Source organism: Amphiura filiformis, chromosome 3, assembly GCF_039555335.1.
Source record: "Amphiura filiformis chromosome 3, Afil_fr2py, whole genome shotgun sequence".
Lineage (NCBI taxonomy): Eukaryota > Metazoa > Echinodermata > Ophiuroidea > Amphilepidida > Amphiuridae > Amphiura > Amphiura filiformis.
The window spans coordinates 28805956-28830695 of record NC_092630.1 but is presented as its reverse complement, the minus strand read 5'-3'; the positions used below and the strand labels follow the sequence as shown (position 1 = coordinate 28830695).

Below are 24740 nucleotides of genomic sequence, written 5' to 3'. Positions count from 1 at the left end.
TATTCTTGACCAAAACCAAAACAACACATAAATTTACGTGCAGCTTACCAGCCGGCGAATACACCATGGTACATCTTAAACTCTGCAACCTCAATAAACATGAAACAGGGTTGCAAATATTATTTACAAGAAAAAATATGTTATAAAAATAATTATAATATACCTCAAACAGTTCCTGTTTTTATCCCTTACAAAACGCCGGCCTAATGGAGAACAAAACAAACCAAACAAAAAACCAAAACAAGGCAACGCCCATCACTATTTTGGGAAATTCCCGTTACATGTTGGACTAAAAATTGGTAACAGTTCGGGTCTGGTGTCGAGCAGTATGGGGCTGGGCTTCTCTATCTGGTCATAGTAAAAGTAAAAATTGGTACTACAGTTCCGATCTGGAGTTGAGCAGTGCAGTGTGGTCTTCTCTGGTCAAGAAGTAGGGGACCTACACAAATAATGATGATTGAGCTCCAAATAAACAATTTGAGAAAAGGGGTGGGGCATGAGCGTATGAACGTTTGGACAGTATTTATTGTGGGACATTAGAGCACATCAGACATATCGAATTGCATTCTGAATACGAAGAATGTCCTCCTGATATAAAATAATTTTGATTTTTTGAAATTCGCAATGTAATACCACACATTTTATGGCAAATGATTAAAAATTGATATTTTTGATATTTGACAGTACTCGAAGTAAACTTTATAAATCTGATGATTTATACTTATCTTAAGGTGTATGTAGGTGGGATGAAAAGCCGACGATCAATTGAAAATTTTGACCTTTCGTATTGAAGATATGGATTTTTTTTCCCAAAAACCAAAAAAAATTATGGAGACCTATCTTCAATATGAAAGGTCAAAATGTTCAATTGATCGTCGGCTTTTCCTCCCAGCTACATACACTTTAAGAATATATCATTAGATTTATAAAATTTACTTCGAGGACTGTTATATATCAAAATGTGAAAAATATCAAATTTTAATAATTTGTCATAAAATTTGTATTATATCGTGAATTTCAAAAATGAAAATATTGGATATCAGAAAGACATTCTTCGTATTCAGAATGCAATTCGATATGTCTGATGTGCTCTCATGTCCCAAAAAAATACTGTCGAAACGCTCATTCAATAATATTTTAGTGAATATTGTTTAAACAAATACTTAAATTTACAGGCAAAAGCGAGAGAGCTTCATTATGCCGTTGATGTTGTTGATGTCGTACGAAATAGGCTATGTATTGCAATATTTACATTGTCAAAAATACATTAGCCCTATACATGCAGTTTTAAAATAATTCTGATGAAACGATGATATGCCTGATACAGAGAATACGCTGACTGACAATGATGGTGACAATGATGGCGACGATGACGACAACGATGACAATGATTATGAGTATCATTACAGGTCTAATTATGGTCATGATCAAGTTCAAGATCAAGTTCAAGTTTATTTGTTTTCATCTCAATTCATATCAATGTTATAAAAACATGGAAAATGTAAGATGAATATTTATGATATTACTTAGATAAACAATAAGAACATCAAATGATGATGATGATGATGATCGGATGATGATGCTGATGCTGATGATGACAATGACGTTGATTATGACGATGATGACCATCGATGAAGATCGATGATGATGACGATGATAAAAATTGATGATGATGATGATGACGATGAGGATGATGATGAGGATGATAAATATTGATTACGATGACGAAGATGATAGCGATGATGATTATGACCATGATGATGACAATTAATGCTGATGATAAATAATGATGAAGATTATCATGATGATTTATGATAATAACCATGCTTATAATGATGATGATCATGATGATCATGATGGTTATGATGATGATGGTAAATGATGATGATGATAATGATGATGACCACGACGACGACGACGATAATGATGATGATGGTGACGACGACGACGATAATGATGATGATGACGACGACGACGACGACGGCGACGACGACGACGACGGCGACGACGACAACGACAATAATGATGACGTCGACGACGACAACGATAATGATGATGATGATGATTATAACGATGATGGTGATAACCAATTTCAGATTAATCCCACGTGTTATTAATCATATCAAACTGAGGATTGTGTATGTGTGACCATGGCAACAGACATCTGTGGTGGCAAGATGCCATTTCATCATGTCATCTTAATGCCTTGAGGGTCGTGGTGTAGAAAATATGAGGACCAGGGCACAGATGTTTTGTCCAACTTTTAACCCGTGGACGTGAACCTCAATTTGGGTTTACCAATAATTCAACCCGTCTATCAGGATCTTGCATAAGGTAGAGGGTTTTTAATTAAACACCCCGTTAGATTTTCCATACGGGAAAAGCGTTACTATTTTTGGTACCACTGTACAAAAAATATTGTGAGCTTCTCTATCCAGTATATACGGTAGTGCCAAAAATAAAATTCGATCACCCCTCCCATTTTATTTTCTCGCTATGTGTTTTATTATCTTTATAGCAATAATCATGTAAATTGTAATGTTTTCTTCAACCATATTGTAGGCCTATGCCTATGTTCACTTTAGGTTATATGAAGGTCGAATAACTTTTTAATTAAACAAGACTTCATTAGTTTGTATACTTAACTAATTCGTATATAATTATAATAATGAACACATTGATAAATATACAATTACATTACACAGAACAAGAGTCGGGTGTTACTATATATTAACGGCACAATATGTTATTTAAGCAAGTTAACTGTTCATAATCACAACTGAACTAATGACGGAATATTACTCAATTGATACAGGGTGTATCAAAATGATTGGTACCCATCAGTAATTCAGTGTCAAGTGAACGTGGCCAAGACTGTCACATCAAAATGCAGTCTAACTATCCGTTTATAGATTTAAGTATTATGTCATAAAACTATAGGCTAAATTGCAGTCATTTCAAGAGGATCTAATGTTGAATTTGGACGAAGCAGTCGTTTTATTAGACAACAAAGCTGATGGGGTACCAATCATTTTGATACAGCCTGTACAGAACTATTCCTCCCAAAATTAAGGTTTAAACATTAAATTATTACTTATACTTTATAGCTATTTTGCCAATACTTATGGGGTTTGTTTGAGCTGATAATATTGGCTGAAATAGAAAAATACTTTTTTAATAATATCAAATGCGGTTTCATGCTCTCGTGATATAAGAACATTAACTGACTCTCAACTCTGCTAACAAATGAATAATATTACGGTAATACTAATGATAAATATAATAATACTAATAAACAATAATAATAAATAAAACAACAATAGTGATAGCAATAATATGAATAATAATAATAATATTATGAATATGAATGACTTTGAATACTAAGAATAATAATTAATAATAATAACACTAATAATAATGATAATAATAATTAATAATAATAACACTAATAATAATAATAATAATAATAATAATAATAATAATAATAATAATAATAATAATAATAATAATAATATGAAAAATGTACTTCTAATAATAAAACTAATGATTATGATCACGATTAACCGATTATGAAATGATGATCACGATTATGATGATTATGATTAAGGCATGATGATGGCAGACTCACTTGATTCAAAGATCTCAAAATATATTATGGTCTCTGTTTGATACCATAAACCTACTGCTGGGTTGTACATTATCATGGTTCACAAACATGTGGTGAAAAGTATCACAACATATATATCTTTAATATTGAATGCAGAAAATTTAAAATTGTATACCTATTTTGATAGTACATTTTACTTTCAAAATTGTTGTTAAATTTGCCATCTTAAAATGGCGACTGTGGACAAACAAATTGTTATGCATATCCATATGATGCAAGTTTGATAAGATAAAATAGCATGCAACATGCAACTATCCATATCGCAAAACTGTTGAACCAGGTATTTCCAAAATAGCACCAAAAATAGCACCAAGCTGTTACCCATTAGTGCTGGGCGCACATATACACAATCCGCAAATCGGCACCGGAGGGGCGCGGTACCACGGTCGACACAAAAAACTGTCAATGTTAATTATTACAAAAGTAAGCTCAAAATTCAAGCAATTTGAAGCGTGCAAAAACCTAAATATTTTTACTCATTAAAAGAGAAAGTTGAAACATTTTGCCACAAGCAGAAAACATCAAACATGACGACAACAAATGAGACGAGCATCAAAACATCATGACAAAATCAACATAATTAAATTACTATTCCATGCAACATGTGCAACGATTATATTCCAAAAGGTTTGAAATGTAGAAATGATAATAATTATACACAAAAGTATGAAAAGATATTCATAATAAATAATATACCAGAAGAAAAATGTATCCAAGTTAAGGTAGGTCACTGTTGGAGTATGACCGCTCAGTCAGAGTATCCAAAGTTGGGTTAATCCGAATAATACAAATCGCTACAAAGAGATAGATAATGTGAATATCCAAGATGGCAGCGTCCAGTAGACTCGGTGATGGCTCGTACACGAGTGATGTTAGTTCATAGATGACTCCCAGACCTTTGCTGGGGTCTCCGAAGACTCCCAAGAATCTGGCCAAGTTTAGCAAATGAGATCACAGCAATTTAAAAGAGCCGATTAATTATCAAAGCCCGCCAGCAAATCAGAGGATCGCTCTTTGGTTGTCATAACAACGAGGCATCCCCATTGGTGTTGAGGAGGTTTCCCCCAAAAGATGTGTGATGGGATAATGAGAGGGGAGGGAGGTTATTTTGGGCGATTTCTTTGACCGCACGTTTTTGACGTACGTTTGCGCACTGCGGACGAGGATGGTGGAGGCGATGAGGTCGTCCCAAGGCCACTATACGATAGTGGCAATCCAAGAGCAACCAAATATGGTCAGGGAAAAGTCTCCCGTACGTTGTGTCTTGGTTGATATCTTGATGCAGTCAGTCATGGCTAATGGGATGAGGATGCATGGTGATGCGGGAAGATGTTCCAGAGTAAGATGCTTCTGGACTTGTCAATGAGAATTATATACGTCATATTTACTATACATCACAGAATCAAAACAATTGCCCATTGATCAATTTTTAGCCATGATGTAATCCTTCTTATTGAGTCCAACAACATTAGCAAGACAAGTTCCAGATTAATCTATTTTCTAACAAATTTCGTTGTATGGAAAAAATGATAAAATATATAATTTTTCAGTTACGTTAATTTGATTAGATATTTGGGATTAAGAGTTTTCAAGAACATTTTTATTTCAGAATATGAATATGTTTTACGAATTAAATTTGGCAAAAATTGGCAAAAATTGTAAAATGATTTCTTTTCAGCTATACTTTTTGACATAAAGCAATCGAATTGACGTCACTTGTTAAAAAAGTAAAATGACCTAAATAAAACAATCTTATTTCTGGAGTGTAGATGGGTGGTATAAAATTGGGATGAATTCGAACCCAGAACGAATTACGAGGTGCTTGGAGGCATAGAGTCATTAGTAAAATCTGTACATCTGTAATTTAAGAAGCTCGACAAAATCCAGAGAGGTGAAAATGTTTCTTGGAAGGGGGTTTCTTATTACAATGAAGATATTTACTCTCGAAACGTAAAGGTACAAGTTAATCTTATACGAGCTATATGAGCTAGTGATCAGTTAACCTTAGAGGGTAAATTTTACTCTGAAAGAAAAGGAGTTTTCATTCCAAAACAAAACAAAAGCATAACTTATTGTATGATAACGAAATAATATATAAGAAATAATCAAGAGAATTATATACAATAATTTTTAATACAAAAGTGAAAATTTTCAATTAAAAAAAATGGTTATTCATACGCACAATCAGGGGTGTAGTAAACGGGAGAACAGGGTGGACGATGTATGGGGCGAGAGGTCCCGAGGCCCTGAGCAAAATCGAAAATGAAATAAGGGCTCATAAACATGATAAAGGAGATGTTAAAAGGGCCCAGTGCTTCTTGTTCATGGCCCCTGAAGCTCTTGCAACGCCCCTGCGCAGACACGTCAAAATTTTCAATTGATCGTCGGCTTTTCATCCCAGCTACATACACTTTCACATATCATTGGATTTATAAGTTTGATATCAAAACTATCAGTATATCATAAAATCAGCCATATTTTATATTGTGAAATCTGTTAATAAATCATAGACAGTAACACCATGGCGGGCACCATGGCCCCTGTGTTTAAATTTATAAACATAAATAAACTTCAATCAAGAGAGATTGTGCTGAGGGAAAAGATTGAAAATTTCACTCTAAAAAGATTGACATTTCACTCTTTGCAGAGTGAAAATTTTACTCGTATGGAGGGAAATATGTGATTTTCACTCTTGGTAGATTGAAATGTCAATCTTTTCGATTGACCCGAGGAGTCACTCCGAGGAGGATTGACTTTTTCACTCTTTAGAATTTAGAGAGTACCAGAGCCTTTAAGTTACCCTTAGTCCTATTGCACTCCTATACCATAAACATCACCCTAAAAACTTTAACGCCAATCCATAACATGGTCCAAAATGGCAAGAGGACCAAACGGCATGGGGTGAAATAGCAACGCACCTTAATTGCGTAACATGCATATCTATGCTCTCGCTCATGAAAATAGGCTGCAATGTTGTGAGCTGACGTGTCAATGTTGCATGTCCAGAAGTTCAGCAATTTTAGGTCATAGCTTTGTGACAACATACCCTGACCTGAAGCATTTCTAAAATGTCAAGTTGTGGCTACAATTATTATAGCCTAAGTCATCGCATATTAAGTTCCATTTCGTATAATCACAAGATGCTCTTTAATTTTAATTAGGCCTAGTAGGCCTACATTAAGTTGTTAAGAACAGTATCCCAAAAAAGCACAAATTTTCGTTGATTACACACAAAACAACTGTCGTTATTTGTGCAACTAAAAATCAAACATTAATTCTTCTTCTATATAATCTTTATTAAATAAATTTTTGAGCTATGTCACTAGTTGCTATTTACAGTGATCAATCCAAAAGGGATGTGAAAAAAGTCAATTCCAACTCTTTTCAGTGTGATTTTTACTCTTTTAAAAAGAGTGAAAAGGAAGTTAAATTGCAATTACCATTAACGAAGTTGATAAAACAATTTAATTTTGTACAAATGAGTCTAAATCAGAGCAGAGTGTGATTACTAGGTTGCGCAGAATGAGGGCAGCATACCATAAAACAATAGAGATGTGTTAGGGATGTGTCTAAACGTTGTCTCGGTCTTTTCATAATCAGCTAACACATTGTGCGGTGATAAGTATTTTGAGTAAAATTGAGTCCTTAAGTTTTAAACTCAATTTTTTCCTCATCAAATATGTATAGGCCTAAGCTAGTAGTAGTAGGCGCAAAAATAGCATTGTCATAATTAGTACAATCAGAGAATCTGGTACAATTAAAAGATTTCAGCACAATTAACTCGATTTTTACTACAACTCTCTTCCTTTTCACCATAATTGGTTTCGTTTTGCTCGATCAGTTTATAGTAAGTATATAAAATATCTATTTACAACATATCAATTAAAACCTATCAACCCTATAAAATGAAATGACAAATTGCCATGGCCAACTAAATTTATGCTATTATACAAAACAATGATTGACGCTTAAGGGCTGGGGTATGAACGTTTGGACAGTATTTATTGTGGGACATTAGAGCACATCAGACATATCGAATTGCATTCTGAATACGAAGAATGTCATTCTGATATCAAATAATTTTGATTTTTGAAATTCGCAATTTAATACACATTTTATGGCAAATCATTAAAATTGATATTTTTGATATTTAACAGTACTTGAAGTAAACTTTATAATTCTGATGATTTATACTTAAAGTGTATGTAGGTGGGATGAAAAGCCGACGATCAATTGAAAATGTTGACCTTTCGTATTGAAGATATGGATTTTTCCCAAAACACCAAAAAAATTAGGTCTTTTTGGGAAAAAATCCATATCTTCAATATGAAAGGTCAAAATTTTCAATTGACCGTCGGCTTTTCCTCCTGCTACATACACTTTAAGAATATGTCATTAGATTTATTTACTTCGAGGACTGTTATATATCAAAAATTTGAAAAATATCCAATTTTTATAATTTGTCATAAAATTTGTATTATATTGTGATTTTCAAAAAATGAAAATTATTTGATATCAGAAAGACATGCTTCGTATTAAGAATGCAATTCGATAGATCTGAGGTGCTCTCATGTCCCACAAAAAATACTGTCGAAACGCAATAAACGCTCATTTTAGAGCCCTTAAGAAGCCACGCTGAGATTTTGGCAGAATAAATTGTCGACAGCAATTACGGGATCATTCCCTGTGGCAAAAATAATTGTTCTGATTTTGACACTGTTGATGCAAAGTATGCGATGACATCCACCGAAAAGTAGGTCACGTTGAGGTAACATGAGGAAATGTTTTGCCGAAAGACAAGAATTCTTTTAAAAGGAGAGGATAGGACCAAACGGTTAATTCGTTTTTCTCAAAATATAGGATCTCAAACGTGCAAAATCACAACACATTGAACTTGCTTCTATACTCATAGTGTGATTTTTAATTGAGCAAAGTATATATATACTTTGGTCGGTGAATATTAAAAGAGAGAAAATGGGTCAGAACTAAAACTGCATTTCTTTGAAATTGACCCATCATGCTATGATGGTTTTCAAAATTGTTGACACCTCAGTTAATCAAGGATGCTGGAGGGTGGTATATGGCCTATCAGCAGTGAAGTACTATTGCTTCGTGACAATATCACTTGCAACAACTGAAGAATCTTTTCACATTAGGCCTAAGTCCTGAGAAAACTGTTATTTATTACTTGGAACGTGCTTTGAATTTCGCTTTCCGATCACGTATTCCTGGCATATCAATATTTTGTTGTTACTGTTGTTGCTCAGTGTTATTATGTGTTTTCTTATGGTTGTCCAGTCAGCTGACCATAAAGATCCCACTTCAAAGATGATCTGCCATCATGCTTCCATTCCCTTAGATCGTTCCTTAAGACATTACTCCATCTTCATGGGCATGCCTTTATGCCGGGTCTCGGCATGGTACAAAAAAGGGCTTTCTTTTGGGTTCTCATCCATCGTCCTGATCTGAAATGACCTAGCCATATGAGTCGCTATTTATGGAGGATGTCCCAGACACCTGGTTGATTGCATTAATATCAAAAAGTGACCAATTATCTGTCCAAATAATAAGAAATGCATCTTTCTGAACACGAATCTTTCTATACGCCGAGTCGCTGCAGTGTATATCTCATATCGTGAGAAAACGCGTTTCAACATGTTCAATGGAACATGAATTTTGCTGCTTCAATGATGCTGCATTATTAACATGATCCAGATCACGGCTTTATTCCGTATTGAAAGCGTTTTCCCACGCACTCTCCACAACCCTCCGTTCTCTAAAGAAGCATTGGTTTGGAAAGAGATGCCCTAGTAGGTAGGTGAATGTTCTACATCATCATGATGTATGTTACAAAGAGTGATCTTCACTTGCTGGTCATTTCCGGCAAACACAAAAGTTTTCGACATTATTCGCATTATGTCGGATTATATTAAGGGTATATATATAAAACGTTGTCATCACATTCAAAAACATTTTTTTTAAACTTACTGCAGCATATTTTAAGATAATTTTATTTGTATTGACAAAATATTTGGCAAGAAAATGTCTACAATAAATACTTTACAATACGGTAACATTTTGACATTTTAAAAATGTTGTTGCAGTGTGTTTCATGACCTGTATAATGTTATTAAAATGTTTTTATCAAAACCAAACCAAAACATAACTCATTTGCTGGGATATCACTTCTGAACACAGTAATCATGGGTTTAATTTTGAGACCATGGCGAGCAACCAATCCTATCAGCTCTTTACCAATTCCTTCATTTTTCCTCCTCCCTTGATTTTATAACCAGGACTGTCATAACGTCAGATGACCGTCAATTCTATAGTTAATCCTGATGCCGGTCTATAGGTTAGAAAAAGCTGATGACCACAATGTTAATGTAGACGTTCAATAGACAAGGTGCTAGTACACAACCTTGGCGAACACCTTCACGGGGTTTTCTGTTGCAAAATGGATATCCTCAATAAAGCTCTCGAAATTTCCGTATAGGTCTTGCGGTTCTTGAGTTAAGGCCAATCATATATCAAAACTAAAGTTTTAGGCGAAAAATAATGCACATGGGGCGGACATGGCATGGCACCACTTAATCAAGCTAGAATCCATACGTATGGATCCTGTCATCTCTCCTCTTGTGCGTCAACTTTATTTGTCACAATTTTTGAGTGCAACCGCTAGGTCATTCTCCCATCCGACCCGCCCCACCTTTTTTATAAGCATCAAAGTGGTTCTTCATTTCAACAGCATATTCCTGCTGGATACATGGTTTCAACTCAAACTTCTATGAGTTAAGCCGCATGGCAACTTAGCTATATAGCAAGTAAGAAAAACTACAAATAAATCAACTCGAGTATATGGAGTAACATGAAACAATGCCTAGTTAAGTTTAGTAAAATGAAAAGTACCTTACCTCCCATGTCTGGAACGTCTGTAAGATAACATGATGTTGAGTGAAATGCGGAATAGTAAATGGTTTTGCAAGTCAAAATATCCAAAAGTCTAACTAGAACATCTTTTCAAATCACCATTTACTTATACTGAAAAAGGGTTGGTAGGTTGCCCATTACTAAAGACGTTGATTGGCTGAAAGTTTGTTTGTTTAATAATATAATAATGACCTCTGCATTGGCCAGAAAGGCTACAAATTACACAATGTTATGAAATAGGAAATCATTTCTACATTCACTAATTGAAAGTAATGTATCGTGTAAGACAAAACTCACATAAATGAAATAATATAGTCGGCAAATTAATCAAAGCTGCTCATAACCATGGTAAACTTATATTAAAAATAGATGTCTTATTACGTAACATCTTATGAAGTCTGACGTGATTTTGGACAAATCGTACGTGTATACGTACACAGGATATTTGGGTAAGAATACCATTAAAAATAGTTTTAATAAAATTATATATTTAATGTTGTACTTTAAGAAAATGGACGTACAAACACGCCTGGTATTTCCTAAAAACGTCTAATAATAATATTTATTATCTTCTTTCAGATATCGTCTGGTCATTTCAGAAAAGGGATTTTATTTATTAGGCACAGACGCTCAACAATTCGACACTCTCTGGCGGTCATAAAACGCCGACTAATGAACCCGGAAGTCACGTGGTGGGAAATATCGCAAGGTGGAGAATCGTAAACGGGATCCAAATTCAATCCCTTGTCCCTGTAATACATATAGTGTGATGGGTTCTGCTGGTTGGGTAAATCATGGCGTTCACAACTATTTTGTTTAGCCAAATCATTGGCGCAAAAATACTTGCATGTAACTTGTCGGCTATGGATTTGCACTGATGTTCTTTGCATTGTTTATTAGCATCTTTACATGCTTGTCCCAAAATGAAGTTTTAGCATTTTCTTGTTTAAAAATTCAGAGATTGTCCCTTTAACTATTCCATTTTATTCTCTTAAAAAACACCTATGCGTAGTCCAAACGTTCTGTAGGTCTAGTCATGGTAGATGAAATTTTATACTCAATACACGTTTTAACAATGTACGTGATGGGTCTGTTAAATATCAGCCTCAAAATAGAATGATGTACTCCTATAAATATGTGCAAAACAACCAAAAATGTCTCAAAAATGTCAAATTTCGTGACGTGAGGTGGTGTTTTGAACTCGAAATCGTGCTAGTAAATTAGTTGTGGTTGGTCCCTATAGCATAATCATAGACTTGAACTATGCGTGTTAGTTGAACCTCAGCATGAGTTGGTAGACCTAACACTGTGGTATGACCTAGTGTTGTGTACAGGGTGTTCAACTGTACTATGAGATGACAGGATCCATACGTACACAAATGCATTTAAAAGCGCTATAACATGAAAATCGAACCCGAAACATACTAAAAATCTTGGGTAAAAGAAAAATGACAACTTGTGGAACATAAAATGAACTTAAATATCAGACATTTTGATAAGATGTTTTTAGACACTTTTTGACTTGCATAAATGAATCATGGACGTTTTGAGAGGAAGTGCGTTGGTTTAGGTCTTATTTACTTATATGTTGATTCAACTTATGTTGTCCAAGGAAAATGCGTTGGCTTTTGTTTTGTCCATTTGTTACACAAATAAATACCACATCCTTTAAACATGATGATAATTGAATAATTAGTAAGTATTTACATTAATTAACAGATTTAGGAGGAGCAACCGTAAAAAAAACGCGAAAGAACTTTGCGTATTTATCGGCATCCATAATCACCGTCACTACCACAACACCCACTTGTCACTACCCGAACCTACCTGCACGAATACTCTGTGTAATCATATAAGGACTAATTAATTAGCCAAGTAAACCCCAGGATTAAATTGGGGTATGAATGATCCACTAAGAGTATTGATTAAACATCTACAGAGCAACTATATGTGTACCAATAACAAAATTACCATGGCAACAGACATAGGAAAGTTGACACCAAAACAACAAGAAATTTTTAACTTACGTAATAAATCCAAGTAAAGAAGCAGCAAAGTGCAGAAGGGAGAATATCTTGTAAAGACGTCAGCAATTTAAGACCAGGTAATAATTTCCAAGAAAAAAGTAACCGTTAACGCAACTTTTGGTGAGTTTTTCGTCAGAAAGCTTATAGGTAGCTCCTTATCGCCAACACAGCGGAGCAAAAAGAGGAAGGCGGGTTGGTTGGATGCAAGTTGGTATCCTGCTACTAATGGCTGCGTCTCACCTTACACCGTTCTGTCTACCAGTTCTTGACTACCATGCCATGATACCCTGGTGTGATAGCACATTGCTCACCACAAATAATCATTATGTTGTTTCAAAGATTTGCTAAGGGGTCGTCTTCACACTTGTAAGGAGTAAAACTTTAAAACTTTTTATTGAAAAGGAGCTACAATGAATAACTTTGATTGAATGATAGGGGATTCGGACTTGAGCTTTTAAGTCTTCTACTTCGTCTCTTTTAATACATTTTCTTTGAGACCAGCAGAGTAAGATTAATTTGTCCACTATAATTATGTCAGATATGTTGCACTCTTGACCAGGCGGTAATGCTCTGTGAAATTGTGTGACAGAGCATTTAAAATCTATGGACAGAGTGAATTTCATTGAGATTTCACTTTATATACAATCATTAATTCTATTAAATAAAGTTAAACAGCTATACAAAAATAGGCCTTCACGTACATTAATGTGTAGGCGAAAGCCTACCATGGCACCTCCCATCTGTTTCTCTGAAACCAGCTTGTACACAAACAAAATAATGCAATGTATGTCGAAATTTGTGACGATGAAAAAAAAAAAATGTTCTTCCGTTCTTCTGCGACCTAGAGACTAGGCCTACTCCATAGTCCATATCATGACCATGATTGAAATTGTATCATATGATACAAGGATATGAGAATGCCAAAAGGTGTTCGTGAGCTTTCAAGTAGGAACATAGTGACAATTTGAAAACGCTTTTTGATTTTAAAATATAAAAGCTCATAATCCTCGGATGTTTCTCTGTAGAGAAATTAACGTGGTCGTTCTCTAAAAAAATTAAAATGCCGGTTGTCTCTTTAGTATTTTTGAATACTTGCAATTATGTTGTCAATTATATCATCATTTATGTCATCATCATGTCATCATGACAACATGTCATGTCCCTTCAGTGCTTCCGTACTTCAACACCTTTACACCACCTCGCATAATTATGAACCATACAAGAGTGACCCTTAGCTACCTGAAACATCTTCAGTTTCAAACTTGAAACTGGAGAGTGACAATAATGATATAATTGGGATATGAGACATTCAGAGTCTAGGTATGTCTTCATAGCAGTTGCATGTATCTTCAAACATTCAAGACTCCAATTTCATGTAAAGATCTTGCGGGTTCATACGGCTAAGCACAAGTTGTCTTCTTGCTACCATTGCCAATATTTACAATTTATTTATTTAAGTATATAAATATTTATTTATTTATTTATTTATTGTTTATTTATTTTATTCATTTATTTATTAATATATTTATTTATTTATTTATTTATAGCGTAAGAAATGCGGCTTGCCCACGTGTTGACAACGGCTCCATCGGTAAATTTTATTTATTTATTTATATATTTATTTATTCATTTATTTATTTATTTATTTATTTATTTATTTATTTATTTATTTATTTATTTATTTATTTATTTATTTATTTATTTATTTATTTATTTATTTATTTATTTATTAATATTTATTTATTTATCTGAACTTTAACTTCACTGTTTGAAGATTTTGACCTGTTCGCTCGTTAATTGACATTCGTTTGTCAAGACAACGAGAAAGCTCGCCGTTGTCTGTTGACAGTTTAACAACAATACGTCTAGATTTCTGAAGGGCATACGCGTGGTCAGTGGTGGTAGGGAAGTGTAGACGTAGGTTGACAGAACTGTTAATAAAACACCACCAGCTTTCTTGTGGTCTTGACAAACGGATTTTAATTAACGAGAAACTACCAGGCATGGCCAGTCTCTAATTAATGATACCAAGTATAATAATTTGGTCTAAATTAGGTCGGTAATTATATTATCTAGACCTAATAAGTACATTAAGCACATCATTGATATTAAAAGATGAATAAATAAGTGAATAAATATATAAACGGGATATAATCAAATAAATAAGTAAACTATGGACACGCACACATAAACAGAAGAACACTGCCTGAAAATTAATCTAATTTGCTTAAGGGATGGGGTATGAACGTTTGGACAGTATTTATTGTGGGACATTAGAGCACATCAGGCATGTCGAATTGCATTATGAATACGGAGAATATCCTTCTGATATCAAATAATTTTGATTTTTTGAAATTCGCAATGTAATACACATTTTATGGCAAATCATTAAAAATTGATATTTTGATATTTAACAGTACTTAACAGTAAACTTTATAAATCTGATGATTTATACTTAAAGTGTATGTAGGTGGGATGAAAAGCCGACGATCAATTAAAATTTTGACATTTCGTATTGAAGATATGGATTTTTTTCCCAAAACAAAAAACTTTACATTATTTTATCCAATGTTTCTATTTCAAAATAATCTACTCTACGATGATGGCAAAGCATCATTCATGAAACACCACGGGATGGCCGTCCTAGAATGTAGCAAGCATCACGACTCAAAGACAGGACTCAAAGACCATTCGCGGACCTATGCCCTCACTTCAGCCTTCTCCAATACTCAGTTCAAACAGTCAGCATGAAGGCGTGCGTAGCTGGAAAAGTCAACAACTTTAAACAAGGGCAAAGACCAGGTCATAGGAGAAAACGTAGCAGATGGGATCACATAGATTCATAAGCAATGTCATGTGATGGATCTATATAAAATTACAAGTAATGATTAATAACATCATTATAATGACAGAAAACGTCAGATAGGATCTCAAGTCATAAGCTATATGTTACTTATGATCCGGGCTTGATGAACTACATGCCTATATAATTACATAACAAAACTATATAATTAACCAACCCGAGTATCAACCTCATTAATCAACATGAGGGCGTCATCACGATACAAACTCATCAGAGAGACAACTATGAAAATTATCTTGTGCAAAAAATAACGGATTGTGTAATAATAATGACATGTTGGAAGACCAAGTTTCTGAGATTCTATTTCATGAACGCGCGGGGGCGTCCTAAGTTATATCTCCTGAAAAGTTCACTTGTTTGTTGTTCATTGGGTTTCTTCTTTCTTTTTAAAGCTTCACATGCTTAGGAAAGATAGAGTATTGAGATTTGAGAACCGTTTCTTGTTCCGCTCAACCGAATCTGTGACATTTTCGATATTGATAACATTTTCGAGACCCCAAATAGCCTCCAAATTTCGACATATTATTTACTGCTAAATATCACTTAGTCAAACTGCTAACATTCTATGTGTCGTGCGTGGGCACAGTTTAAAGTAAACATACTCGGTTTCATGTCTGCCATAGGCAAATCGACCCATCATCTAAATTTCTTAATCTTGTATATATATTATCCATTGAACTGAAAAAATCTTGAATTGTACAATTTCCAGGGTCCATGGTACAATTCAGTGTATGCAATCATGGCAATTCTTCACTTCGATGCCCCAAATAGCACAGCACTGTTAACTTGCTGAAATTGTACAGTGACTTCCTGAACATACTGAAGTGTAGTACAGACTATACCTATTATAGCCTATGTACAGATTTTTTTTTCCTGAACAGTTTTAAGATAAAAACAAAATTATTCAAACTGTATTTGCTCGAAACCTTACTATCCTACGTCTAACCAAAGACCTTAAGAAGATCTAGTGGTCTAACGAACGGGTGCAACCCCAGTGGAATAAAACTCATCTGGATCCAACTATTTTTGTTTGTATGTTTTTTCGTGACTTTGTGCCTTAAAATCGGCTTCACAGGACATGTCTTAGAGTGTTTTCATTCTGGTGTCTTATGTTTTGCATTATTGAAGACGTGTTAATTGCAAGACAATTTTTACGGTGTAATTCATTAATCATCTATTAAAGTATTCCAATGGAAATGAGTATGCGTAAGCACATAATGTACTTTGAACAGCTATGGAATGTAAACAGACGTGACGGATAGATAGTAATGTATGTAAAAAATTCGTCATCCCGTGCCCAACGTTATTTTAGGTGTTTTTTCTAAGAATGGCATTTCTTTCAAAACAATTATCTATAGATAATCTTGGTACAGATAATAGAAACATTTCGATGATAACAGAAAATGTAGTGGTCTATACAAAGTACCGTAAAACCTCGTCTACAAGCATATAGAGTACGTCTGATGAAAGCTACATTAATCTGGATCTGGATGAATACTGGTCAACGCGCCATAATCCAAGCGCCATAAATAAATTACAGATCCAAGCATATACAAACAAGTATTATTTTAAGACCAATCTATTGTATTGGCATATTTACGCTTGTTTCCAATTCATTTTGCTTTCATCAAAAACACTATATGCTTGTAGACGAGGTTTTACGGTATTCTAGAATAATCAAGCTGTCACTGGAAACGATTTGAATGCTGTTAAATATTTTAGATTAAAAAAGATACTATTTGATCTCACCCTTGATCTCTATGCGAAACGTCCTATAAACTTTAGGTCTAGACCTACATATTTGGAACCAAATCAACAATGTATGTATTGGGAATTCCTATATGCATGATAGGTGATACCGTAAACTCAAAAGAAAAATATATAGATTTTGGGCAATTATTTTCATCGGATTTTTGATAAAATTTATAGACTTCATGTATAAATTAAATACCAACTTTGGGATCCATATCACCCAAAATATGGTTTTAAGTGAAATAAAAATCGACGGGCTTGTGAGACGAATATACCTCACTCCCGGTTTAATCATCTTCTCCCATGCAAGTTGGCAGTGCCCATTTTAATGGAAAAGGTGTCCTCACAATTTGGCCAAGGCATTTGGTGGTTTATTTTGGACACTTACCTGTATAACGGATGGTAAATAATAATTAATTGAGAGGACGGGGATTTATGGAATCGTGAACTTCATCCATACCCATGTACAAGGTGGTAGGGGCCATTTTGTTCCTTATAATGAGGGAAAAACTTAGATAGCCCCACAATTTGGCAGAGCTGTTTGGTGGTTTATTTTGGACGTTTGACATGTTTTGGTATAGCATTCAGATCATGTAAATTAGATAAACCATATTTGGACGGGGTGTAAAAGTATCATGGCCTTTTCCAACCCTCACCCTCGAAGCTTCGTGGTTATCTCCTCCTCCCCCAATCATGCAAGGTGTTATAAAGTCCCTTTGTTCCTAATAAATGGGGGCAAAAGATAGTCCACCATTTTAGCTCGTAATTTGGTGGTTAAGTTTAGACGTTTGAAGTGTTTTAGCATAACGGGTAAACCATACATTTTGAGCTGAGTTTGTCTAGTATCATGAGTTTCTCCCTCCCCCTCGAGGTGTGATGGTCGATCTCGCCTCGTGTAGGTGTCCCTAGGTGTAGGGTGCTCAAATTGATCCTTAGAGCAAAAGGTGACCTTACAATTTGGCTGAGCCATTTGGTGCTTTATTTTGGGCGTAAGTTTCCATAAATTAATTATGCCTACATTATGTGTTAGTAGATGGGAAACTACATAATTTTGGGACGGGGGTTTCAACCAGTGTACCATCACCCTTCGCTACATCATACATAAATTACGATGTCTATATGGCTGCTTGAAACAGTTTTTCTACGTCATGAAGAAAAGGTTCGAATCAACTGGTCTTTCTCTTAAAAACAGTGCAGTTATATTGCATCTGAATTAAAATGGTCAGAAAGTGTACGTAACTTATTCTTTAAATGTTCAAAAGCAAGCTCTAGTCTTCTCACGGTCCTAAAAAAGTTATAAACAAACCGCAAGTGAACAACTTCACTCTTGATTTCTTCCATTTATTTAGATGCCAACGGGCATTTTCCAACGCATTCAACATGTGGTTGTGAAAGCATCGTGACCCGATATAATGCTATCTAAAGTTTTAAATTCATACGGGACACAACATATCTGATCGAAATGGATGCTTTCCAACGAATTCCCCAAAACACGGGCAAAAACATGGCGGTATAGAAATAGAATATTGAATTTCAGATCATGACGTCGTATCATGATGTAATATAATGCCTCTTTCAATTTATTTCCACCCTCTGTATCTTATAATGCATCTTTAAAATTCTGGATTATTAAAGCAAATTACCTGGTGTTCAAAAGAATTGCATTTTATACCAATACGTCTGATTTTAACAAACCTAATTTATAAGTCCATATCGTCACCAATATCGTGAAGTGGTATACTTTATTGTAATATTCTAGGCGTACAAGGACTATTCACTTGTTGAAATGCTTTCTAAAACTTGAGATATTTCCTTAATTGCTTAAAAGTATTATACTCAATCGTTAAATACCGACTCGAAATAACCCATAATTTGAGGTCCTTGCCTGGTACTCCGGGCTGAAACTAAAATACCGTAGCAAATTGGTATTCTATAAATGGGCTGCAAATGTACCTTTACTTTATAATTATTATCGAACCCAACCTCAATACAAATCGTTAAATACCGACTAGAAATAACCCATAATTCCAGGTCCTTGCCTGGTACTCCGGGCTGAAACTAAAATACCGTAGCAAATTGGTATTCTATTATGGGCTGCAAATGTACCTTTACTTATCGAACCCAACCTAAGTACAGCAATACAAATCTGACCCATTTTCGTGCGAGGAATAACAATACCGCGGTCAAAACACACCTCGGCAACCATACAAACCGAGTTACTGCAAACTTTGTCCTTTTTGTGTACAAACACAGATATGTCACTTGGTACCACTCAAAAAATACTTGTGAAAAAGGCCTGAAATAACGCGTAAATGTGGGTAAAAAGTCTCAATTTCAAAGGGACGAGACAAAATAAAAGTGCGGACATTTTGACTTTAAAAATAAGGAATTCAGGTAATGTGGCACAAAAAGGTAAGTGGCAGTTGCGTAGTGGGGCAGGTGGGGGGGGAGATTTTCTCGTCCCCTCAGAAAATTTCAAGGATAAAATGGTGATGATAAAGGGTAAAATGTGTCATTAAAATGACTAAAATGGGACGAAGCCTCGGACGAAAATGTGACAAATAGGGAGGAATGTGACCAATCGACTGGGCGAACTTTTGGCGCCCCCCCCCCCCCCACACCCCCAACATTAGAAGGTTGGTTACGCTGCTGACAAATATCATCTCTGTTTTATTACACGAAATGCATTGTTATGTGCATTATGATGTCACAAAATAGGAATCAACGATGACCTCAAAACGTCCTATTTAATAATAATATAGTGCATATTTCTCTCTATGCATGACTGGTAATATTTACACAAAAAAGGAGTTCTAGCTAATTTAATTGAATTGGTGTCCTAATGCTTTTAAATGGATACGCCAGAATGATTACACGGTATGTTTTAAATTATTGCTGTCTACAGAAGACAAGACGACGAACATACAAGGTCAGCCTTAAAGTACACAAAACCTCATAATTTAATTTTTTTAAATCTGTAAATAAAGTGCCTTAATTTTTACAAAAAAAAGCAGTAATTACTTTATTATTTGTAAAGCTTTTAATGGTTTTATAAAATTAAAGAAAATACGAGTTCTCAAATTTAATATAAACTTTGAGCTCCGGTTAAAATGGTATCGTTACGTCGACGATGTGCACACAAACTTGAAGAAGGTAATTAACTTGAGAACTTCTAAAACAACGAAGTTCTGCTGCCCAGATTTTTAACAATGTATTTGATATTTTGATATTCCATCTCTATATGCAAACCTAGTTCATAATCTTGGTTTGTAACTCAGTAATATGGGTTAGTGGTGGACATCAATTCCTATTATAAAATATTACTCTAGAAACAAGCGCTGAATTGTAAACACAGATGTTTACTTGCACGGATCACAAAAGCTTTTAGATATATTACATGAAATCCATTAACCTCCTCCTATACGTATTTTAGGTATATATAACATTCCTCTCTTCTCCTTTAATGCACTGGACTATTTGTTTTGTTTGATATCTGTAGACCTATACTTGCTCTTTTTACGTATAGAGATACATGGAATTACATTTTACTCAAATGCGGAAGAACGCGATAAAGTCACGTTTGGCATGTTTTGTGAGAACAATGGACGAACAAGCGATCAAATTCAAGTCTTTTCTCCGTGATTTATCTCGTAAAATGATTTAAACTAAAGTTGGCACGCAATCATTCGTCATTCTACTAATTCTACTATTTAAAACGAAGAAAATAAATTTAAACTTTAAATTATAGACTAAACTAGAGGGACAATAGTTAATACATTATCACAAAAAATAAATATTAGGCAAATATATAAAGATCAAAGTAGGAATCCAAATGATACATAAAAACGTAATAACATGTGACGGCGATATGCTCAATCACATCGGAAAAGATTTCTCATTTTTATTAAAAGAAATAAAATTATCAGGCTATATACAACTCTCAGCCACGTACCTGGGAAAAATTACCAACATGGAAATTACACATTTCACATGTACAGACCAGCACAGCTCTGTGTACAGACATACAAAACGATTTATCCAACCATTAAATTAAATTGCATGACTGACTACAATAATAATGTGATTTTGTGATCAAAATTATACTTTCGTATAAATATGTAGAAATATGAATGTTGACCTTTAGATGAAAAAAGCTCGCAACACAATAGGAATCAGCAGGCCATCTTCATCTAGGTTCCACCAAGAGGAGGAAACTATACATTCCCATGATGCTTTGTTACAAGAAAATTGGTACATGCCTGAAATGGCCTGGGAGTTATTCATGTTTATCATGTACGAAGTAAACAATGGCGTAGCCAGGGGGAGCCGTGGCCTGGGAACGGTAACGAGTAAAGCGTCATTCAACTCATAAGCCTTTGAAGGCAAATGTTCAAATAACTACATAAGTAAAAATTGGACGAAGAATTGACAAATGGGGACGACCCCCCCCCCCACAACACACACACCCCTGACTGTAAATGCCGTCAAACTTTCCTCTCTTTTGCTAAATCCAATCTAACCGAGGACGCACACACCCCCCACCCACTAAAAGGCTGGTTACGCACTGCAGCGAATTAATGGTTATTTCTTATAATGACGTTTCTGGACCAAATGAAAGCAAAAAGTCATTTCACAAATCCACACAACCAAAGGAAGTATATTTTCTATAGACATCATTTTAGGGTAAAAATAAATTGGCATGGCATAACGGGAATGTTGTCATACTGTGTTTATATCGTGACACTGATTTCTAGATGAACCGTGACCTAATTGAGTACTGATCTCTAATGGAAGTGGCTTTCCAAGCTTGAGATGATAATCAAATTTCATCAGGAAGCAAAAAATGTCTAATGCTATCTTTAAAATAATACATTTAGATATTTTTGGTGAACCTTTATCTTTATTTGGCTATATACGTGACAATATTCAAGATTTTCGGTTTCTTATCGGTTAAACAGATGATTCTAAGGCAAAAATGTAGACTATCGGCAGAAAAAACGCATTTCCCAGAATATTGTCACATTTATACATATGCGCAAGCAAGATGTTTCTATAAATTTTCTTTCATCAATATTTAAGATTATCGGAATCTATATCAGAGCAGCATAAAAATTGCATCTGGTTTTGAATCAAATTAAGGAAAATGTAATTTATAAGCAAAATAATTGTATTACACGTGTATGAACGGAAAGAAAACACTGCACGAAGGTTGCAATTTTCATGCGGAAAAAATGCAAGTAATGTAACAAACGTATGCAGACATTTTTAATTTTATAGTCCCCAAGCAAGACGCAAGTATTTAGGTATTTTTTATTGATTGACTGAAATTGCTACATACCTTCCGAGGTATTTATTATTAGCATGTGCACAGTTCATCGTATATATTGTAACATGCTCAGATAAACATGGTTAAGGTTCAAAGATAAAAGCATATTCTATTTTGCTCATATTGTTTAATATAGTCATCAACAACAACATGAATGTTTATGTGTACGACTCGTGTAATCTTGAAACACCGCTCAAATCAATTCAGTATGTCACATTTTAGAAGTACTGCCATGTATCATGTCACGTATGAACTAATGAATCGTGAACGAATTCATATGAACTAATGTGAATGTCAATGACGGATGACAATATTATGTCATTATTTTTGGTCAAGTCAATTAAAATTAAAATAACATCATTATTGGGCTTATATACCTGTCGAGATAAAACATTACTTAATGAAAAATAAACACATTATTGTTAATGCATATCTGTGATGGATGCATTGCAAACAAAATTATCAGTCACAACTGCGTTGATACTAAACAATGTGCAATATTGTTTCCACTGTTTTGTCAGGCATTTAAATAGCTTTAAATGACACGAATGGCATTGAAAAGACCATTTTGTTGGCCATTGCATATGGTGAACGTTAAATTTACATCAGTGTTTCAACATAAAACACATGTATTTCAGCACAAATGTTGGTTGTTTCGCTTTAGACCTAATTAGTTTAATTACTTTGTTTTTCAGCTGCCTATTAGGCTAATGTTGTTGATGTTGATGATGTTGTTTGCAATTTATTTTCAAGCGCTCGTTTTAGTTAAATAGTGCAATAACCTGCTCATTTTGACAGTCGGTTCCCACAGGTTTTTGACAGACCTATCTTTAGTTTTAACTCTTATAGATTGCTATGTGAAGTATGCAGTTTTAACCATTTTTATTGACATTTTATTGTAATTATTTGCATACATATTACATAATGGAAAAAGAACCTTGAAAAAGATTCTTTAATATGCCGGCCTCGAAATATAGAATAATATAAATTATAATCATCTTTACCTCGTACCTATACTCGTATCAAGTTTGGCATCAAACGCTTTTTTTGAAATTCGAAATGACCATCACCAAGCATTTGTGAATTGTATCCAAATTTTGAAATTTCAACTTGAATTCGCTACATGCAGTATCCAGTATAGTAATTCATGTATAAAAATTTCGTTCATAAATGCAATACGTTCATTAGTAAATTTGTTTTGTTTTGCATGCAAGTTGATCATTGTATATTGGGTGACATACAATGGACAATGAATACTGTAATTAAAATAATGGTGTCATGCCACGGATGTCTAATTGCTTATGCAGACGTTCAATAAACAATATTAACATTAAAATGAACAATCTACAGTAAAAAATATAATTGATGTCATGGGCACGTATATAAACATAATATTTTATAAATATCACACCACAAACGTGTGAGAGGTCAGACGTATGTCATGTGTTTGTGTGTGTGAAAAATCCATTGAATTCGCTTTTTTATCAAATGTGAATTGGCCGCTGGTGCTGTGTGTGTATCTTGAAAAAAAATACTGAACTGAAACTGCTCAATTTTATCACAAAACCGTTGGCGTTTAATGCACGTAGCATACATTACCGAGGCCTATACTAGTATAGCTGGTTGTGTGTTGTAGCTTTTACCATCTAAAACAAACCCAGTATTTACATCGGATCCGAGTATTACATAAAATGTAATGCAATTAAAAACATACCTGCTTGGTCTATTGAATTGCTGGTATCTGCTTTTCTTTCGGGTAGGTGGTGTCCCGATCCCCGTACCGTTTCCAATACCTGCCATTTTTCTGACAGCTTATACAAATCTTCTTTTTATAAAAATAAAATATATATCAAACTTGTCTCTGTAATGCAATGGTTTCAGCTCCGTAGTTTCAGATGATAACAATGTGTGTTTAGCGTACAGTGGTTGGTGAACAAGTGGTTTATATGACTGTGTAAGCAGAACGCATTAAGCGTGGATCTCCAAGCACTGGTTCCGACAATTGACCTCTTATTGTGGCCTTGACTTACACGTCAAAATATAGCGATGATACAGCGCCACAGCAGGAACCCATGTGTTTCCAATACAATTCCAATTGTTTAATATCTTTAAAAATGGATTGTTTCAGTTGTGCAAGATAAAATACCTTAAAATTGGTGTTTACCATCAAAGATA

At 34.5% G+C, this 24740-nt stretch overlaps 1 protein-coding gene across 1 annotated transcript in view; it reads right to left on the bottom strand.

Moving 5' to 3' along the window:
* LOC140148320 (filamin-A-like) overlaps positions 1 to 24430 on the bottom strand; it is a 204290-nt gene extending 179860 nt beyond the window's left edge. Inside the window, 1 exon segment of the mRNA XM_072170228.1 lies at positions 24280 to 24430. Coding sequence (XP_072026329.1) covers positions 24280 to 24365 — 86 coding nt within the window. The 5' untranslated portion in view covers positions 24366 to 24430.
* Positions 24431 to 24740: the final 310 nt, after the last annotated feature.